Source organism: Falco peregrinus, chromosome 1 (assembly GCF_023634155.1).
Source record: "Falco peregrinus isolate bFalPer1 chromosome 1, bFalPer1.pri, whole genome shotgun sequence".
Classification (NCBI taxonomy): Eukaryota; Metazoa; Chordata; class Aves; order Falconiformes; family Falconidae; genus Falco; species Falco peregrinus.
In genome coordinates, this window is record NC_073721.1 from 25,703,844 (window position 1) to 25,725,377 (window position 21,534).

Consider the following 21,534-nt stretch of genomic DNA (forward strand, 5'->3'; position numbering starts at 1 on the left):
ATAAGTCAAGCTGAAAAAAATCAGACATTTCTGTACATGAGAATGTCTTCAATGAATCTGAAATAAATCATTTAAACAAATGGATTCTCTATTTTCCATAGCATTACTTCAAAGAAAGCACATGACACAGGGATTAGTATTCAGTAGACTTCTTATTTTATTGTATAAAAGTAATTACCTTTTAAATACTATCCAAATGAACATTTTAATATCCCTCTGGGCTTACACATTTTAAAAGCATAATATAGCTCAGTACCTAATACAGAAGAACCCTATTTCCTTTTTTACTAAATTGGTCTGCTATATAAATTGGAATCATTTACAATGCAAGTGGCAACAATTCTTTGTTTTAAAAATAAGACTCATATTGCAACCAAAGACACTCAGCATTTTCAGGGCAGGCCACTTACAACTTGAAGAACTTAATTTCCTTGTATTTGTATTTCTTGGTAAGCTATTTGTGGGAAGTAGTCTCTTATGTTAACCACCTTTACACTTTTACTAGATCTCATCAAGGAAAAATAAATTACTTAAAATATATAGAGTTTCAGCTCAATCCTCTGGTGAGTTTTGCATATTAAAAGTCCCGTCTGACTGAAATAATACATAAAATTCACTTTTATCTATTATAATTATCAAGAACATCTGACTGTTTTCATATTATACATAGATACGATTTTTTGTGCTTTCACACAACTTTTCCAGCAGTGCATCTTCTGGTAATAAGAAAAAATTTCTTCTTTTGTCATTGTATTTAGTTTTTGCTCAGGTCTGAAGTGAATTAATCACTTTGTCAAATGAATAAAGCTACCTTATATAGTAAGAACTTTACATTAGAATTAAGAGGGCAGCTAGGCAAAAAGCTTTAGGTTTGTAATGAACAGATGAACCTGGACAAAAAAATGATAATGAGGGAAGAACAGGAGAGATATAATAAAAGTGTTCTGGTCCACCAAATACCTTGGATGTCTGTTGACCCCAAGAATACATATGGAGAACAAGACAGGCTGGGGCACATAGTGAAACATCAAGGGGTTTGCAAAACTTTGGGGAACTGAATTTTATTTAGTAAAATTGATAAATGCAATGGTAACTACCATAAGGCAGCCCTTTGAAAACGCAAGCTGCTCACTGTCACATCCCAGAACAGGTTTGGTGACGGAGCTAGAATGGCATCTTCTCAGACTGAGAGTCTGAGCCTTGTTCCTGGCATTATTCACTGTGCTAGTCTTATGCCTACAGCCCGGGACTTGCGTTATCTCAGTGTAAGGCAGGTCTGTGTGCAGCTTTTGTGCTGCTGGCTACAGAAACTATTGAAAGCTCAATTCATCGTCCCAGCAGGCCATCTAATCTCTAGACTTCTTTTGATCAGTCCCACTTTTTCCCTAATCGTCTAAAATACTGTATACATTGTTTGCTATGATGCATCTCTTGAATATGTACTATGATGCATCTCTTGAATATGTACTTAGCCTTGAGTTATTCTTCTAGTTATTGTGTGGGTTTGTGCATTGCTTTGAGAGAGGTGACAGACCTGACGGTTACAGTAAGAAAAAAAAAAGGGCTTCATCTTGTATGATGAAGTATTGGTATTCTGTAGTTCCCAATGTTCTTTGTGTTGTTTACAAGTCCAAAAACTCCTGGATGAAAAACTCTTCAGGAAAAAATCAGGCACAACTGCAACTTTATAGACCCATGATGCTGCAACTTATTCCAAAATATTCTCATAATTTCTGCAAGATTCTGGGAATCTAATAGATATTAAAAGAAACAAATGTTTATTAGGTAATAACATTTGTTGCCTTCTTTTCATGAAGCAGTACCATTCTAAAATATGAGGGACTGGATGTGTGTTTTATATATATATATGTATAAATATATCTATCTAGAACTGTAGATCCCTAACAGGTAAAAGCACTTTTTGACTCTTGTCCTTGGTTATATTTCTGCTAAAACATAAATTTTCACTTAAGCTTACAACAGCAGTATTAAAAAATCCCATGAATTTTCACAGAAAGGTATCATCTGTAGCATTTTTTTGGTTGTTTTTTTTTTAAAAAAAACCACTTTAATTATTCATATGATGTATAATTTTTCCATTTCACTTGTGAAGTTTTTGACACAATGTCATGAACAAGGGAAGTGAAACTCTAATTCATCTAAGTAAAATTGTTTCATTGCCTTTGTATAATGGACACGCAAATGAGACCATAAAGCTTAAAAATTAGTTTCAGAGTATGACTACTGCCCTTTATTTTAAGGTTTGGGTTTTTTAAAAGAAGAAACAGACTTTTTTTTCTTTTTAATGTTTTGGGGTTTTTTGTCCATTTATGACTCTATCATCTCTCTTTCTCATTAGATCCAGTTATAGTATTATTTGCCAGTGTAATTTTAACTTCAGATGAGTTTCCCTGAATATATTCTCGTGTAATCCAACCAGAACTGGTCCATTGCCCATTGACAATAATTGTCCCATTTCCTCTTAAATACTTAAAGCTAACCCAGTGAAAAGCGTTGCTGTCTCATTGCCTTTGGGAAATAAAGCAAATTATAAGACTCATTTTGTTTCAAATGCAGAGTTCACAGTGATTATTTTTATCAGTGAAATACTGAAAAGAGTCTTGCTGACCTCATACAATGAAAATACGCTACCCTGGTGCTCTCTTGCCTAACTGCAGACGTCAGCTTAGGGTGTCAGACAGTGAGCAGAAAATGGGCTAGGCTTTCCGTCCTAGGTTTTACATAGACTTAGCATGGATTGATTTGCATTCTGTAGTCATCTCTCGCTGATAAGTAATGAGTTGTCTTGTGTTGGTCGATGCCTGGCTTCTTATTTAGATAACTATTGTGAACTTGTATGTTAATTTAAACACAGGAAATCAAAGCTGTAATGGTGTGTGTAGTCAGTGGACGATTTACCAGCAGCATTTTGGTTAAACTGCAAGTAGGAGACCAAGTTAGCACAAATCATATGGCTATGGAAATAAGGCAAGTGCTCATCAAGATGTAAAGATTTAAAGAAGATAGCATTTACGAATGCTATACCCTGCTGCATTGTGGATTTTTTAACCATGTATAGTTTAGAAACTGAGAAGAAATGAATATAATAAGCTCAAAAAACCCAAAAGTGTTCAAAGGCATGATCTCTTGAATCAATTTTCCCCGGGACAAATGGTCATTAACACTTGCCTATTTAAGTTTTGTCAAGTCAAAGGGGTTTATTTTAGTTATAACGAGACATTGGCATAAATAACAGTTCTTAAACACATTTTAAAAATTAACATGTATTTCTCAGTCTAGTCTGGCTAGGCAGTAGGACAAAAAGCAAAGTGCTATGGAAATTCTCCAGCCTTTTATAGTTGTTTGAGTTAAAATGAGATAGAATTGTTTTTTATAAATTGGCAGGTCAAGAAAATTAAAACATTAAAGCAAAGCAATCGTATCTGTAAATTAACTGTGTTGTAACAGGTGTGCGCTCTAATTCTGTCTCTTAACTTTTGTCAGACAGTAACTCGATGGCAGCTTTTTTAAAAGGTTATGGAGAACAAAGCATGTGTATGTTAACAAGTAAACAGACATTTACTTAGTACAACAGGATGCTTTTACAAAAATCAGTCTTTTATTGTTGCCTTTCTCAATCCCATTGCAGGTGCATAGCATCTCTTTAACACGAGCCCTGAAAGCATCCCCGAGCCACCATTGGCTCGAAAACTTCTTTTTGTAGTACAACAAAATACATTTGGTATCACTGATGATCCCTGAATATTAATACCAATATTACAATCCACAAGCATGATAAACATAAATGAATGCTCTTCTACATTATTTAATGTGATGGAAATCTGTACAGTGCTTCACCTTTGAGTTTTAGTTGCCTATTTTTCTCCTCCCCATATGCCAAGTTTATTGCTGAAATGATTTGGCTTTCTCAGGCAGAAAACTATTTTCATTTGTATGTATCAGCACATTTCTTCATAACAAACAAGATGTGACTACTTCCGGTGGAAATGTATTTAACGTAATATATTGAGCTCATTGAGTATTTTTAGCATGTTCCCATCAAAAGAAGATGAAGTACATTTCACCAATCTATCTGGTTCTTCAGAAGCCAATTCTTCATTTTCCTTTCTCCAGTTCTGGCTTGACCTTTACTGGCTGCTTTGATGCACATTTGGTCATGACTCTTTTTCCCTGGAGAAATCAGAACTTCTCCTGTTTTTAAAAAAGTGGATGAATTAGATGAGAAATGTCCTGGAGCAACTATAAGTCCTGATCCAGATACCACTGAAATAAATGGAAACATTTCTTAAGAGGCAATTAGATCATGGCTAATAAGATAATTCTTAGAGGTCTTGTACAAAGGAGGAAACTAGGGGAAAGCGGAGGGTTCTGGTGGTTTTCGAGTCCTTTGTACTCATTGCATTTTGCGTGGCTGCAAGAACTAAGGAATTTTCCCAGGCCATTTTACACAATTCAGTGGCAGAAGCCCAAAATGACTTCAGAAAATGCAGCTGGTTTTACTGATCCCCCCACATCTGGCCCAGCCTTCCAGCCTCTGGTGGCAGCACAAGCCTACATGTGTCACTGCCCATGGAGATCTCATGTGTGCAAGAGAGGGAGTAAGAGGCCAGAGCCATAACAAAGGCTTCTCCCCCAATTTCATAAAACCATCTATAGGCAAGGAATTGCTGCAAAATCTTTGCATGAAACATATACATCTTAACTAGCTGGAATGACATTGTATTTTATCCTACTTATAGCACCATCGCTCTAATTACAGTTAGGGCAAATTCCTGCCTCTCTTCCAGTTTGGTGAAGGGAAGAACCAACCCTCTACAGTAACCAGGCTGAAATGTTGTAACAGAAACATCTGTGAGATTACAAAGCAGCTTTCCAGGGCACCCCAGCTCCATCTCTGCCTGGCTACAGCATGCTGTGAGGCACTCCTTTGTCTCATTATAACCTCCCTGTTGAAATTACTGAATTATTCACAACAGTAAATGGATCAGGAGCAAGTATTTGTACAGAAAAACTAGCATTCTCCCTCATTTCAAAATTTTATTACATGAAAACACATCTTGGCCAAAATAGATCTAAATTAAAGAAAGACAAGTAGGTAGGAATTTCTGAGAACTGACCAGGTAATTATATCCACGTTCAAAACTAGATATAAAGGAAAGCAAGGATTTTTTAAAATTATGTATTTTAATTCTAGGCAGTTTTTAAAGCCAGAATAAAGTTCTGGACCTTATATAATTTGCCTTAGGAAATGTTATGTTCTGTTCATGTATTGCATTCATTGGAGGAACAGCCAGAAAATATATGGACAAAAGACAATGAGTAATTTCATTATCATGGCTAAACGTTTGCTTTTATAAATCTTTGTAATTACAAGCCATTTTGATGCTCATGATCTTTCCTGTTTTCTGGGCTGACAGGATTATTTTGGACAGAGAAGACTAATCTTAAAAAAAAAAGTAGTTGTTTTGCAGCATTAACTTTATCTGGCCAGTTGAACATTTGATTATTTATTTAATATTTTTTTTCGGTAATTGCAAGTTAAAGGTCCTTAGCATGATTTTGTCTTGCTGTATTTACTGCTTTGTTTGAAGAGAGAAATATAATTTATGAGTTTCACAAAAGTATCTGCTGTATACAAGCTAAGAAAAACTCTAAGTATTCTGTAAGGAACAGAAAGGCTCTCTGCACATTCACAATGAAGTATCCAAAAGGTTTCAAGTTCTGTCTGCTTGTTTAGTTCCCATTTTACTTTTTAAATATTTCTGTTATTTCTTCTTTCTCAGGATAAATACTGGGGTTCTTTAATGTCCTTAGCTTGGAGAGGCAATAAGTACCTTTAGTAGGTCCTTGATAGTACATCAGTATACGGAAGACGTGCATCCTCCTTACATCAAACATATGCTAGGGTAAAATTATTTTACTGGACTGCAAAACCACAGCAACGTGCTAGAGCATTCCTTCGTCAAAGTCTCTATTAATTAAATATGCAAGGAAAACAGTCTCTAAAGTTGTTGTTAAGTAGCTCTTACTCTGTTTGGAAACACATACTATTGAGGTATTAATTTCTGGATTTCTATGACACAGCTGTAATGTTTCGTCATTGTGCTGTTTAAGCGTTGAGATTACAAAAATACCATCGTTTTTACTTATTGGGTGGGGTTGTATTGCTTTCACAACTATTGTTTGGAATTAAATGTTCATTTAATTTGTCTATTTTATCTTTTCCTTGCAACCATCTTCACAATGGTTGATTTGACTGAAGAATCTCTGCTGTTTTATCACAGACCTGACAAAACCCTGGTTAGATTAGCTAAAGATGTAGAGTTTTCTGAGACATCACTGAGTTTGTCCAGATGAGTTCTGCTATATTTTTCCATGCTTTAAAACATAGATTATCCAGAAGCGCTGAACTAAGTGTACTACAGTGGCTTTCTTTGTCTTCTCCAGCAGAAAGTAAAAATAAGTATACTGTAAACACAATTTTCTGGAACTAGCAGGACCACACAACTACTGACTTAATGAAATATTGTTTTTGATTAAGTAGATAGAAAACTAAAAGCAAAATATTTATTCAGTCTGGTATGTTGGTTTATAAAAGTGCATTGGTCTCTTCTGGAAACTTTGATACATCTGTATGCTTTTTTTTGCTGAAGTAACTTGACTAGTTCTATGTGAAAGATCACAAATGACAGAAATAATAATTTCAATCAAGAAAGTCATGAAGTTACAAATCATCAAAAATATTACCCTGTACAGTAACGATATATCAATATATCTTTAAGAAAAGAATATCTCAGTGGGGTTTTATTTGCTTGCAGCAGAGAAAAAATAATCTGGGGATTATAAGCATCTTTCAGTTTTCAGTAAATACGAGCTCTTCTGCCCTATTGGAAATACCACTGCACAGGAAGGGGGTTGGCAATGCAGCAGGGCAGCTGAGAGGGGGACCAGAATAGCGAGGGTGGGGAACAACAACAGGCCTATTTGGCAAAACATTTAGAAAGCGGCTATAGAAAACAGTATTGATTCACTTCAAACTCATGCTGAACCCACTCTTTAGCAGCAATAACTACTTAAGAGAATTAAAATCTGTGGAGAGGGATAATATGTTTGTATTTCTTGCATGTTGCAAAGTTTATATTTCTTGCATGTTGCAAAGATTGCTCTTCTAATGCACTGTTTCTTTGGCTTTTTTCAAATTTATTTACTTGAGCCCTTCTCTTAAAATAAAAATAATCCAGTCCTCGCCTTTCCTACCTCCTCACCCTTTGAAATAAGGGGCAAGAGTCTTAATAATTTGTACATTAAGACCATTCCCCACATCTCTGAATTTTCTCCCTTCCCTCTCCCTGGTTCTTCCTGAGAAACAATGCTTTAAAAGATGAGAATGGATTCCTAAGCAAACTGCTAACAGGATTTGATGATACATGGATCTTGCACATTTTCTGAGACTACTATACTTTGAATAGTTTTTCCTGAAAGATAAGAAAAATAATATGGAAAGCTAAATTGATAACTAGGTGAAAGCAACAGAACAAATGACATTGCTTCAAAACACCTTCCAGTTCTTTACCTACAGCATCTTGGTCAGTGACCTCTAAACTTACCTCAATAATATCCTTCTAATGATGCTGTGCTGACTCCAGTGTCTGGAGCAGGGGCTGCCTAGAAATCCATTTTCCTGCCATAAAGCAGGGGGGAGGGAGTGAATGGATTCTGTCTGCATTGTTTATAGTATTAATTTGATAAATAATTCCCTTCTTTATTTCTCATTGTAGTAGATTTATTTCCCACATTTGACATACCTTTCTGCAGGTGGTGCTAGCTAGTTAATCATCTGAACAGAGCATGAAAGACATTGCTTTTCTTTTAACGAAACTGAAATGTGAAGCAATGGACATATAAAAATGAGATATTATCATAAATCCACATTTTATTACTCGGCTGTTTCTATTACTACCTAGTAAGTCTCTTGCTAAACAGAGGAATGTGGTAAGCGTCCATACTGTACTTGAGCACTAAACTTACAGGCTGGTAGACTGCAGGAGGTGGGAGAAAATGTTGGGAACAAGGTTTCTACCACAGGCGGTTTCCCTCAAAAAAGCATTACTGAGTGAGCAAGTGGAGTACAGTTTTCACTATATCTTGATACTGCAAAAAACCCACTTGAGTTTTATTTGAATGAGGTGGAAAAAATACCGTGGGGAATGCTATATGTTGTTACTGCCTGGTTCTCCTGCAGATTTAATTGCTACTGTGAAATCAGAGACTGGTTTCCAGTAGGCTAGCATTATGTTTACAGAGGCAGTTATCAGCAAGAATGGCAATGAAGAAATACAGTCGTATTTATACGACGACATATTTATACGTATGACACTTGAGACCCTCCGAGCAACAGTTACAGATCTGACTCAGTAATTAACTCGATAGAAAGAAACAGAGGTGGGAGGCTGCAAGGTGGGCAGGGAAGGCTGTGAAACGAGCCAAACTAAACTCTTCACAAAACCATTATCTCAAATTCCCCTCCAAGGGCATTGCTTACACTGAGAATTGTTCAGCCTAAGTCTACGCATCTAGAGCCCTTACTGTAAGCTGTTTTGTGCCCTGTTTACTGAGGAAAAATGACATAAACATGGGGCATCTGAGCAGGATGAGACTAAAAGGATGCATGGGACTTCCTGATAAAGCACAACCCTTACACTGGCTGCTATATTACTGGCATGAGCCATGCTATGGAAAGACTATTTCAGCTAAAGGAGGCTCATCCAGGACTGCCTCACCTGGGATCTGTTGATAGCTAGTGTTACCTTTATGGATAAATCACAGATAGGATAATACTAATACCACTTAATGAGCTGTGTTAGAGGGGTTTTTTGCATGTGTCTGTTTCAAAGCTTTGCTCTTTGGCTTTTAGTTTGGCCACAGGTGATGTTTATCTTCAGTAAAATGTGTTTGTGATACTGAAAGGTGGGTTCAGAGAAGGCTCTCTGGCACGGCGGTGGCTAAAACTCCTTTTAGCAAACTGCCTCACTCAGCGGCTGCTCTCAAGGAGCTTTACATACACTTTAGAGGGGAACAAAGAGACACATAAAGTGAAGAAGGTCTGACTGGCATCCCCCTATGTTGATTTCTAGATAACTCTTGGCAGCAACTGAAGATCTCAGGCTGCAGCTGAAGACTCTCTGAGTGGCTGCTTGTGCTGGATGAAGAGGCAGTCTAGATGCTGTTGGCAGCTGCACAACTGCTGCCTGATTTCCTCAGCTCCTAGCACAAAATAGGGTAATCCCTCTGAAATTGCTGCCTGAGCATTTCCCAGTATAACTTTGTTTTTCCCAGTGTTTAGGGTGTGGTACAGCTGAGTGATCATCCCATGAACCAGTATAGTTAGCTACGTTTCCCTAGAAATGCCAAGCAGAAAAGCAAAAAAAAAAAAAAAAAAAAAAAAGCCCCAACGTAAAAAATGCTTTGTGGTGACTCCTTTCTCCCTGAATAAGGAGAGGTGAGTTCCCAAGTAAGAGCTATAGAGGAAACAAAAAGTCTAAACAGCCTCATGAGATCCTGGAAAGCAAACATGAGTGCAATGTGTGCATAAACTAGGCACAACTGTTTTAAAAATCTTGTCAGTCTAGTAAATGGAAGCAAAATTTGGTCCCCTTTTTGTCACCATCACCAGCCAGGAATCACATAGCAGCTAGAAAGCAATTTTGGAATGACTGGCTGGTAGAAATACAGTCTAGGATGTACAGCAATATGACTAAGCTTTTCTAATTGGAAGTACTGCATGTGGCTACTTTAGCTAACAGCAAATGCTGCATTCAGTTTTCTCAGACAAAAAATTAAGCTGGGCTTATGCAGCCAGTTCTGCACTACAGTTAATGGGCAATCCTGTTCTCTAGGATAGCTTTTTCCACGCTTTCTTGTTTTCCAGTCTATGCTGCCCTGTGCACCTAAGGACCAACTCCAGCCTTTCCTGCTGTGGCTACTGTTTGTTGATTTAGACAACATGCACTGTTTCTTAAAAAGAAAGATTGGCTTAGATTTCATTGCTTTGACATCTCAACGGATCTTACATAAAATCAAGATTCCATTCATGTTGTTATTTAAAAAAATTTAAAAAGCCAAAATACTTTGATTAAACCCAGAGCAGTGCTGACCTGCAGAGCCTAGCTCCCCTTTAAGCAATGAGGCAGCAAGTGTTTTCACTGGGATTGTACAAATGTATTTCAGAAAGGTTTGCATCTTCATCCTCAAAATCTTGCATATGTACCCTTGTTGCCAAAAGGCAGAACTTTTTCCAAAAGTACCTATCCAATCGCAAGTCTGAAACTTAGAACTGCTTCCAGGTCTTCCTTCCGATATCTTAACTGTCTTCGTTTGGTTTAGTGTTATGCTGGCTTCCCTGTACTCTGGCTTGTTCTGGGAGGTTTTTATCACCATTTTTTTCACCCCTCTTGCTTTCTCCTAGAAACATGTGAAAGGACACACAGACCAAGAGTGAGATCTCATCTAGGGTTTGGTACTAGCACGTGCCAGGCTGCACACAGGATGATGTAGAGTTCTCATTCACCCATTTATATGTTACCCCTTTGTCAGATGAGTAGTGAATTACTCAGTTAAAAAAACACTACTGCTGCAGTTAGGTATTTTGATACAGTTGTATTTATTTATCTTTTTAAAATGTAGTATGTCCTGTTCTGGAACCCAAGCAATTATTGCCTTGTGCTTCTTACCTAAGCCTCTTTCAGTTAAAGTTCTCTCTGAGAGCTTCCTCCTTTTCTCAGTGCCATGTTACCTGTGTGCTTGGGTCATGGGACGTTCTTCTAACTTTCTCAATTTCTTCACTTTTCCCCTCAAATACAGCTCCATCTAACAGCTTCTGTTTGCCACATAGCTGTGTTTTGTTTTGGCTGTATGCATAAACTTTGTCTTTTCCTTTTTCCTTTTTCATTTCCTTTTCTTTCCAAACATACCCAGAGATGAAAAGTGTCTGTTTATCTTCCAAAACTTCAAGTACTGACCACAGCCCATAACAGCTGTTTTTCTTTCCTGGGCTCTCATTACCTGAAGCATATGGCAGAGGAGAGGTGGAGTACTGCAGGATGCTTTCCCTGAGGAAAGCAATTGCCTTTAGTGACAGTTGGGCAAATATCAATTTCTGACTCATAAGACAAGTATTTCATTTTAAAAAAATCTTATTTCAAGAAAACACAATTTCTCAGTCTTTCCTGCAGAATAAAAATGGCTGAACCTTCTGTCAGAATTCTCAAAATCCTTCAGAGTTTTGTAATCCCACCTGGAATCTTCACAGGTACGTTTATTTGTATAATCCAATACATATCCTCACATAGGGAAAAAAAAAATACAGAACGCCTGTGAAAACTCCTCACTTAGGCTAGGAACTCAGAAAAGGCCACTCTGATAGGTAACAAAGCCAGAAACATTAATTTCATGTCAAACATGGAAAATATGCTTGAATTAACATGAGCTCTACTCCGTACTACAGAGTTTGTGGATAATCTGGGCCAAAACCTCTTCTTGTCCTTCTACACAGAATACTTTTGGAATATTTAAAAGAAATTGGACTGTTCCAAATGTATTTGAATCTTGTTTAGAAAATGTTTCTGAAGCTGAGATGTAGCCTATCTCTTACTATTACAAAACTATGAACCTTCGCTAAAAATGAGGCCAAAATGTACTTCCTACTGTGTGTATCCTAGTGTATAAATCCATCTAAAATGACTTAAGCTTGTTTCGGCACACATAGCACATCGATCCAGCTTTTGTGTATCTGCCACTTCAAAGCTCAGGTGTTTGCAACAATGTCTGTATGCTTTGAATAAGGATCTGGCACAAACTTCTCACTGCTTAGTCCAAATTAACATCGCTGAATTCATTTAAGTCATGTTGGCTTCAAACTTGAGAAAGCAGGGACAGAAGTTAGCCTAAACTGTGATTTGCTGCTGAGGCAATTTGATAATGAATGTGTCTCCTCATTGATATCCCAATATCTGAAAAAGCAGACCGAGCTCTGAAACAGTCCTCATTCACTAACGTACCCTGTGCTTCATCTGGAACATGGTGTGCAGTGCAAACTCAGTCCAAAAAAAGCATCTTCTTATGATTTGCTTTAAGTTTATTATTATTTCAGGTTATTATATTAATATATTACATAAGTGCATTTTATATTAATATATTTTGTATTAATATATTAATATAATTAATGCATTTGTTGATATTAAATTTTAATACAAATATTGTTATATTTGACCCTGTTCCACTGAGGGAAGAGCTTTGTTACCAGAGTCACGAGAAGTAGAATCAATCCTGGGGTGAGCTGCAGTGGTAGGGGAAACAACTAGAATTAGAAACAGTAAATTATCTTGATTCTTACACAAGGCAAGGCTTTAAACCATTTTAAGCAGAAGCGATGACCAAAATCAATTTCTAAACATAAAGACCAGATACCTCTGAATTTCATAAAGTCTTACACTTACTTTTTCCTTACTGACTTCAGAAAGAAAAGAAATCCCAAGAAGCTAGAAGAGTTTTCAAATAGACAATAAATTAACTACTGAAGTGGAACATGGACTAGACATACATCAACAGAAAAGAAAGAAAAGATGGATAAAGACCAGACAGCTTCTGAAATAAATTGTAATCAGATATATTTGTTATGTTAGAAATGTAGAAGTATAGCACAAGGTCTTTACCTGGTGTAATTGGCATAGCAGCACTGCAGCTAATTGTGCTGCATGACTGTATGCAGCAGCAGATGTTGGTCCATGTGACTTTACTCAAACTTTTACATTCACATTGGAAGTGTAATGTACTCTTCCAGTGCCATTGTATTTCACAAAGTAGTTTATTTCCAGGCAATCCAGTAAATTAATGCTTAATGGGCATACGCTTTTTTTATAATAAAGAGTATTTTTAAGCAATAGAAGTTCTTTGATCCAGCTTTTTTTTTGCCCTTTTTTTTTTTTTATAGTAACAAAGTGGAAAGCAGTGAATTATACTGAACTTTTCACCATTTTCAGGTCTTTATTACAGCAAAAAATCACTAGGATACAAGATGCATCCACCATTCAGACCCAAACATTTGTTTGGGGCCAGAGGCCAAACAAATGGCTTAGGCCAACTTTGCTATTTCCTCACTAGCAACTCAAACATCCTGCAAGACCTTTTACCCTCCCCTTTTCTAGTATTTCTCTTACACCCAGATTCTTTAGATGGTGTTCTTATTTATCCAGGCTCACTAGGACTTAGTGGGCTGCACAAGAATTAACCTTGGTACCTTCCAGTTTCTTGATGACTGCATTAACAGTGCTCAAGAAGCCTGATTTTTCCTATCATTCTTCTTTCAAATCTGTGAGGAAAAAGCTAAGGTGAAAAACACATAAATTATCATAGTAAAGGATGAGTGACCTTACAGAACAAATTCTGGCTTTTCTGCAAGCTTCAGAGCCTCGTGCATCCCTGCAGCTGATAGTTTCCGGTTGATGTTCCTGTATCTGCATTGCAGGAGGTTGCGATAAGTTGTCCTCAGGTCCCGATTGAAGAAGGCATATATAAAAGGGTTAATGAGAGAGTTTGCGTAACCCAACCATAGAAATGTTCTCTCAACCCACAGCGGGATACAGCTGCATGCTGTACCACAGATGAAGGGCCTGGCGGTTGAGAGGAGGAAGAAGGGCAGCCAGCAGATGGTGAAAGCCCCAACAATAATCCCAAGTGTAGTGGCAGCTTTCTGTTCTCTTTTAAAGATGGAAATGTTTTTCTTGTCATGCTTTAGGAGTCGTGAAAAATTAGTACATTCTTCAGATTCCTTGTGCAGTTTTACAACTCCGTTCATAGAAATTGCTTCCATTTCTTCCAGCCGGGGAAAGCCAGCAAACTTGTGTTTAGCAGCACTCCTCTTGGCAGCTTTGTAAATCTGATAGTACATGAAGAGCATCACTGACATTGGAATATAAAATGCAACTGCTGTGGAGTAAATGGTGTAGCCGAAGTCTTGACTGATCAAACAAACCTTTTCATCATTTACATTTTGGGCCCAGCCGAAGAGTGGGGGTATAGTGATAGAGGCAGATAAGAGCCATACACTCAGGATCATTTTGGCCATACACTTCCCATTCTGCCTTACAGGATACGTGAGAGGTCTCGTTATTCCCAGGTACCTAGAACAATAATGTAGAGTTGTTATACAGTGCAGTGGCTAACTGATAAATGTTATTTCACACAGCCTACCCTAAACCAAAACATCTTTGGCTAAGGTTTCTATTTTTCATTTTTCACTCTTCTATTTTTATGTATTTCAAACTGGTAAATTCATCTCTCTCTTACGTTAAAATTTATGGTGCTGATATTCTGTATAAAAGGTCTTTTATTCTAGAAGGAAATCTCCTCTTGGCCATAACAAACTTGATTTTACTGAATTCGTACCATCTTCGTGCAGATAACTAATTTTTTTGGCATTTAAGGAAATTCTGAAACCTACTTTTTATTTGCCTAACTTTTGAAATCTTGGAGTATAGATGAATGCTCACTCCACAAAGCGTACCACTTTTCGTATTGAGTGCATGGTTTAGTTAAAACAAGCATACATTCATCTGCATTCTTCTTACATATTCAACACTGCCGTTAAACTGAGAAATTATGAGTTGTCTTTCTTACCGTTATGTTTCAGATGGGAACAACAAACTGTAAACTTATGCTGGGAGTAGATTATTTTAATACTAGAACAATTCTCTTTATCATCTTTTAATTAGAAAGAAACCATATTTATTCAATTTTCAAACTTTTACTGAACAAAATAACAATCTGTCACAGTGTCAGAAGATCACCTGGGGAAAAAAAACATAGTTTTACTAGGAGCTAAATTTAGGGTGGTAAATTGTAAACAGACACAGAAAACGTTTATGAAATGTCAAGTTTTCATAGAGAAACCCAGAGAGGTCTGTTTACAACTTCTACATTTCCTAAGCTGTGATAGCTTAAACTATGTATATTTTTCTAATTAAAATAAATAGTACTATGGCCTTATATAGCTGGATAGCAATATCCTAAGTTTGTGTCTACTCTCAACTACTGAAAATTTCTGAATTTTCTCTCCAGCTATAGGAACTTTCCCTTAGAAGGAATTAGATGTTTGTTTGGTTTTTTGTTGGGTTGTTTTTTTTTTACACCTAACATTTTTACTTTGAAATTTGGTTTCTGCTGAACTGGAACTTACCTATGAGTTACCATTAAGTTCTAAAATTGTTCTTTTTTCCTTCCCTCAAAAGAAAGAATTTTAAGAAAAAACATTGTGATTCACTTTGTTACTTGTAAAAGAAATGGTTTCAAATCAGGTTTCAGAACAACATTTGGTTTCAAGAGGTACTAGTGTTTCGTTTACACAGTGAAAGTCTTGGAGGGTTACAAACAAGAAATACAGTAACGTGATTAATTTTGTTTTTCCTCAGAGCATTTTTTCTCTCTCTATTCACCTAGCAAATCAAATATGAGTATTTGCCTGGCTCTGCGGAATGCTGCATTGTTGATTTTACTGCAATGCAGTAAATTATGGCCAGTGCTGCTGCTTTATACAAGCACCCAGGTATGCTACAGTTCTGGAGTAAAAAGAAGCATCATTTCAGGATCAGTTCTGATGGGTAACAGCAAACCCTTTCAACAACATCATTAATTTTATATTAATGCTGTGGGAAGTGTTACACAAAGGACAGAACTGGCTTATTGTGCCCTATTCTTGATAGTGTATACAAGTAAATACAGCAGGCCAGTATTTTGCCAGTGAAGCTGTGTGTAGTGGGGCTGTCAGCTAAGAACAGTTATTAAAATCCTCTTGGGCTGGGGTTAGACCGGTGCAATATATGGACCGTGTATTAAAAAAACTGCCATTTCTTGTGCTCCTCACCATCGGCATTAGAATATAATCACCAGACCAGCTCCAGCAGCTGTGGGCACACTGTAGGGTCCACAGAGATTTTTGTTTTGCGGCATCACGGGCAAAATCCCAAGGAGCTGAGAGTTTTCCAAGGCACTCCAAGATGTAGAAGAGCAGGGTTAATGCAGTGAATTTCTGGAGTTAACTACCTAAGGGATACATCATACTGCTTTAAGTAACGTAACTGCAGCAAGGGTAAGTTATTAGCTGCAGCTGTTCTGGGACAAGAGTGGCACATCCTTAAAATGTTTCTGAGTAGCATGATAGCGCTACAAAAATTAAGCACACCCTTTGTGCAGAAAGCTTACTTGTCACTTACAACGTGTTGTTTTAAAAAAGTCTTTGAGAAGTTGGTCTACCTTCCTCAAGTGTGTATTTTTCTAGGTATTACTCAATTGGTCATTAAAAATAACATACTTATGAAGTGAGCTTTATTATGTAGCTATAAAAGTTAAACTGGATTTCTGTAAAAATCAGATCTGTGGGCTGCATGCTCTGAATGCGCACTGATGCATTCTCATACATCAGAATACAACAAAAAGAATTCATGAAAGCAGAAGTATACTGAAAAGAATTAAAATTCATTAGTTTTACGCTGGCACCACTTTTTGGGGAAGCTATCTGAGCTTCAAAATTGCTATTTGAAATTAAAATACATCAATTAACATAAAAATACACCAGCATCCTTTCTGCCTTATCCATTTTGCTAAATGTGGTATGATAGTGAAAAGAAATCAGCAGGCATAAATGAAGGAATGTTATCTTTTTATCTCTACATATGAAATACATTACCCTTGAAAACTTACTTGCAACTCTAAAATAATGTAGATCACTACTGTTGTCTAGAGAGTGTCCAAGACTTAATAGATTTTTTTAAAACAAATACGTGTAAACACATGAACACATCCCCATTCTGGGTTGGTTTATTATGATTTCTTCGGTGCCTCCTCTTCCCCGCTGGAGGATTAGAAACTGGCGTCTGTGCTGCAGTCCCATTCAGGTGTGAGGTGCACAGAGGGTGCCCAGCTCTAGGGAGGAAGAATTATCCCTTGCCATCTTCTTTCTGGAGCTCTGTAGGTGGGGGGTAAAGAGCTCCTTCCTTTGTGGGGTGCTGTTATCAGCCACCATACTTAATTGTCATTTGCCACATTCACCCAGTGAAGGCCAACAATGGAAAAGGTGAATAAGTAAATTCTTTCTTTTCCTTTGCTTATGAAAAATCTGGCTCCCTGTGATCCAGCATTCTTTCCCAGTACCTCTATATTGTTACCATTTAATGACAGGCAATTGTTACAGACAATTTAATGTAAAATCATAAATGCATAGGCCTGCTTCTGAGATCATTCAGTTTGTGGGTTTTACCATTTGGCTTTTTTGATATTGATGCGTTACAACGACCACACAGAATAGGTTTTATCCTACAGCACTAAAAAAAGTCTCTATTGTCACTCGAACTGTAGATCACATAGGCATTTCTTATTACAGTGTCCTCAATATATTAAAGATTATAGCAAGTGTTAAGATGTAACGTATATAGAAAGTAGAATGGTATATGGCAGAGGGAATAGGCATCCACAGATCCTGGTGTCTGTTTCTGGCACCTCATTTTATCTCTCTGTGACTCTGTAGTTTGTCTTAGCTGTTCGCTTGTTGTGATAGTTGTCACATGTTACCACTTACACAGTGATTATCAAACTGGAAACTGGACTGCTACTGTGCCCCACTAGATGTTACTATATTTTAAAACATGAAAGGTTTGATACGGTTTCTTTTCTTGTAAATGTATCTATTTCATTCTCTAATTTAGACAATTGTGAAAAGTAGTTTGCTTTATCTGCACTACTGTGGAGTGAGTTCACAGAGCCATCTACTTATCTCCTAGCAGAACTTTTCAGGAAGATCTTTCTCATCACCTTCACATGGATAACTCTCCATTTGTGGCTGAACTGATTAGTAATTCTATAGATGTATAGATGTAGAAGAAGATAACAAATTTTCCCCCAAGAAAAAAAAAAGAAAGAGCAGTGCTGGCATGGTAGCATTTCAGGTTAACCAGGTATGAATTATTTTTTTTTTTTCAGCAGTAGGAAAGTTTATTTCCTTTTCTTTGTGTTTTTTTCCTGAGGAAGCTAAACATGGCTGTAATATTTAAGCTGTAAATGTGATGAATTGTTCATAGCTATGTTGGCAACTTTGAGATGGGTCTAGTCCTTGCACCTTTTGAAATATCCAGAAAGCAAACTGAGACTTAACAGCTACATCAACTTCAACAATAGAAAGAAAATAGTAATAGCATGGTCCAATTTGGGATCCTGTGTCCAAAATCTTTCTTTATTACCTCTGTTATATGGCTAAAAGATAAAGAAAAAAAAGCAAAAGGAATTCTCACTGTGAGCAAAGTCACAGAGTAATAGAAAACCTAACAGCTAAAAGCATTAAAACTGTTTTGAAGCCTCCTGCCCAACGCAATAATCAATTGAATGCACCATGACACCAGCATCACTTATGCCACTTTTGAAGCACACACACATGTAATTCCTTTGTCTCTGGTCTCCATGTACTTTATAGGCAGATAGAATTCCATTCTAATTAGTCCACGTTCATTTCTCGGAATTCACTGACCTGATCTAACAGACGATTGTTCCAGAATCAGATTAGCACCGTCTGACTTGGCTTTTATGAAGCAGATGTATTGCTATGGAATAGAGCTAGAAACGTTGTACTGGAATTATATAAATGTGTATTATAGCTATTTCTACCAGGAATCTTGACATATCATTGTTACCACTTACGATTTGAGTAGGAGTTGTGCTTAACCTGAGGTTCTTTCAGTTCTTCCCGGTTTTGTATTTTAAAAGAATCATAAAATCGATGTATTTCAAAGACACAAAAATGCTTACCACTTTGCTTTTGTGCTCTTTTTCTAGTACAGCAGCTTTCTGGCTTCAATACCTGTCTCCTTGTACTAGTTTCTTTGCCAGCCCACAGCTATATAATCCTGTCTAATGATTCACCTGCAATAATAACTTGTTCTGAAGAACAATGCTTATCTACTGGTTTTCCTTCAGTCGCTAAAATTCTTTTATGATCTTTCATAATTTTTCTGTTTAATTCAGTGCAACATTAAGAGATACTTCACAAGAATAGGAGCACAATGCCATTCCTAAAAGCTATCCAGCGTTCAGAAATATTCTCCCTAGTATAGTGATCAATCTAGATTGTTTTCTTATACTTTGATACATTAAGAAGTAAACTAAACATAAATATAACAAGTTGAAGTAATGATCAAAACTATTATTTCTGTTATGGCTACATCAAACTACCTAACAGAAGCTGTTCTTTCCTTTTCAAAGATACTGTATTTACACTATGCAAGAGATCTCTGTTCCACAGACCTGCTTTTAAATAGACCAAGGTATACAAAATGATCATGGAAATACTATTCCCATCACATATTTAAGTAACTGAGAAGGAAGTAAAGGGATAGAAACACAAAAATACTTAAATGCTGAGACACGAGCATTACAGTGCATGACTATGGTGTTATAATGTGAAAAGTAACCTTGTTAATTACTGTATGATAGTATTGTTAGCTGCCTTTCTGCAATACAGACTGGCTTGATAACCACATCGTGATATCTGCCATTTAATGTCTGGGAAGATATTTCAGAGGCAGTGAAACACTTTTCTCCTTCCCAGAACTGAACTAAGTTACTGCTTTCATTCCATATATGACAGCTTTCAGAATATAAATTAGATGGCTTTAAAACCTAAACATTAAATATTGTGCAATGTTAGAGCAGGACAGCAGAACTAAAAAAAATCAAACCATTATTCACTCAGTGGAGAAAAAAAGACTTAACTAGTTCTGTGCTCCATCTAGTTAAATGTTGCATCTTTTCTATGTAGTGATTTTGAACATAGTTCAGATCACCTTTCACACCTTAATTGCATTTGCTAAAAATGGTTAAAACTCTACTTTGTCCTTCTCAGTTGATGGCGAATGCAGTAATGTGAAAAATATTAATGTTTTGGTATCTATTTTTTTAGATGTTTATGCTTCACATCTCATACAATTTCAGCATTATTCTTATTATTGAAACAGTCATACTTTAATTTTGATACTTAGAAGAATGAGAAGGAAATATTTCTTTTGCTTTCCACAAGGTCAACACTATCCATTATTACCCTTCTTGCTCTCAATTAAACGTATTTCCTTAAATTTTCTTCACAAAAGGAAGACATTCATTCCCACTGTTACAGTGGGTACATATAGAATACAGTACTATACTTTTATTGTACATAGTAAATGTTCTGACTTGATTTTTCTTTTTCTCAAAAATCATTCTAGGGGTTTATTTTTGATGGAACTCAAGAACTGTAGTCTTTCCTGGTGGTGGGGGAGGATTAAGTCAATCAAAATTAAATATCTGTTCGTTCTAAAGGAATGTAATTTGCATGGTAGATTGTTATCCTCTCTTACATTTCTTTCAGTTTCTCTGTACTTTCTTTCTCTCATATTGCATAACTTTATTTTTTTTGTTTATTTTACCTCCTTTTTATTCTTTCATTTCACTCATTCCATTCCTACTTCACTTTCTTGCCCTGCCTTATTTCTATTTCTCTCTTAGCTCTGTGTTTTCCCCTCTTTATTTTTGCGTACTGATCCAAGCCATCCATCCCATAGATGGGGGGGATATATTCTGCTCTTATTTTAAGAAATACGTAACCACTGTATTGCCAGAAACAGATGTGTAATGTCTTTCCATCCAACTTCTATCATCTTAAGTCATAATTTCTGGAATCATATTCCTCTTTCCTTTCAGACCTTGTCTTCACTCTTTGCCTTTCATTCTCCCCCTGTGTGACTGTCGAAGCATTTGTCACCAGTCACTGCCTTGTTCTTAGCTTCCTGACAAAACAGTTCTGTAGCTTTAGATTTTCCACTGCAAATAATATGCTGTTTGGAAGAAAAGGTCCCAACATGTAGCTGCTGATGTTTATCTTGCAACACTCTGAATTTTAGATACTATGTATTTCCCAGCCAATATTTTGCAATTACCCAAATAAAAATACTTTTTATTTATATACACTAAGCACTCCTAACTGACTTTGAAGAAAACTGTATATGTATATTTTCCTTTCTTCTATCTTCACCAGTGACATAAAGGTAAGAGACATAAGAAGTAAAATGGATCTCGGTCCATTCCATCCTTCACCAGCCTCTTGGACTCTAGATGCATTTGAAAACTGAAAAGGTTTTGGCAAAAAAATATTTAGAATGAAGTTGCATGCTGAAATAGAAGACTTCGTATTTTTAATTTTTTTCAAAATGTTTGATCTCCAACTTTGTGGTTCTCATCATCTCTAGTTTCCTGTATATAAGTGTGGTTTGCTTACTGAGTGCAGTAGGATTAATTATATACAGAGCTCAAAAGTGCTTTTCACCCCACTTCTTGATAGATAATCTGTAACACTTCAAAAGCTCTCTAAATCTGGCCAAGTCACACATAGGAAGAATCCATTTTTCTTTACACTGTTCAACAGAATCCAAGGTTGAGGGAAAA

General features: G+C 36.6%; 1 protein-coding gene across 2 annotated transcripts in view; it reads right to left on the reverse strand.

Moving 5' to 3' along the window:
* Positions 1-218: 218 nt before the first annotated feature.
* HTR7 (5-hydroxytryptamine receptor 7) overlaps positions 219-21,534 on the reverse strand; it is a 39,481-nt gene continuing 18,165 nt past the window's right edge. Inside the window, exons 2-3 of one of the 2 annotated variants that reach the window (XM_055793776.1) lie at positions 13,452-14,198; positions 219-4,212 (exon numbers count right to left, since the gene is read on the reverse strand). In XM_055793776.1, the coding sequence (XP_055649751.1) occupies positions 4,176-4,212; positions 13,452-14,198 (784 nt within the window). In that variant the 3' untranslated portion in view covers positions 219-4,175. Of the gene's footprint in view, positions 4,213-12,174; positions 14,199-21,534 lie in introns of those variants that run through there. The other variant, XM_055793777.1, reaches the window with a different exon arrangement.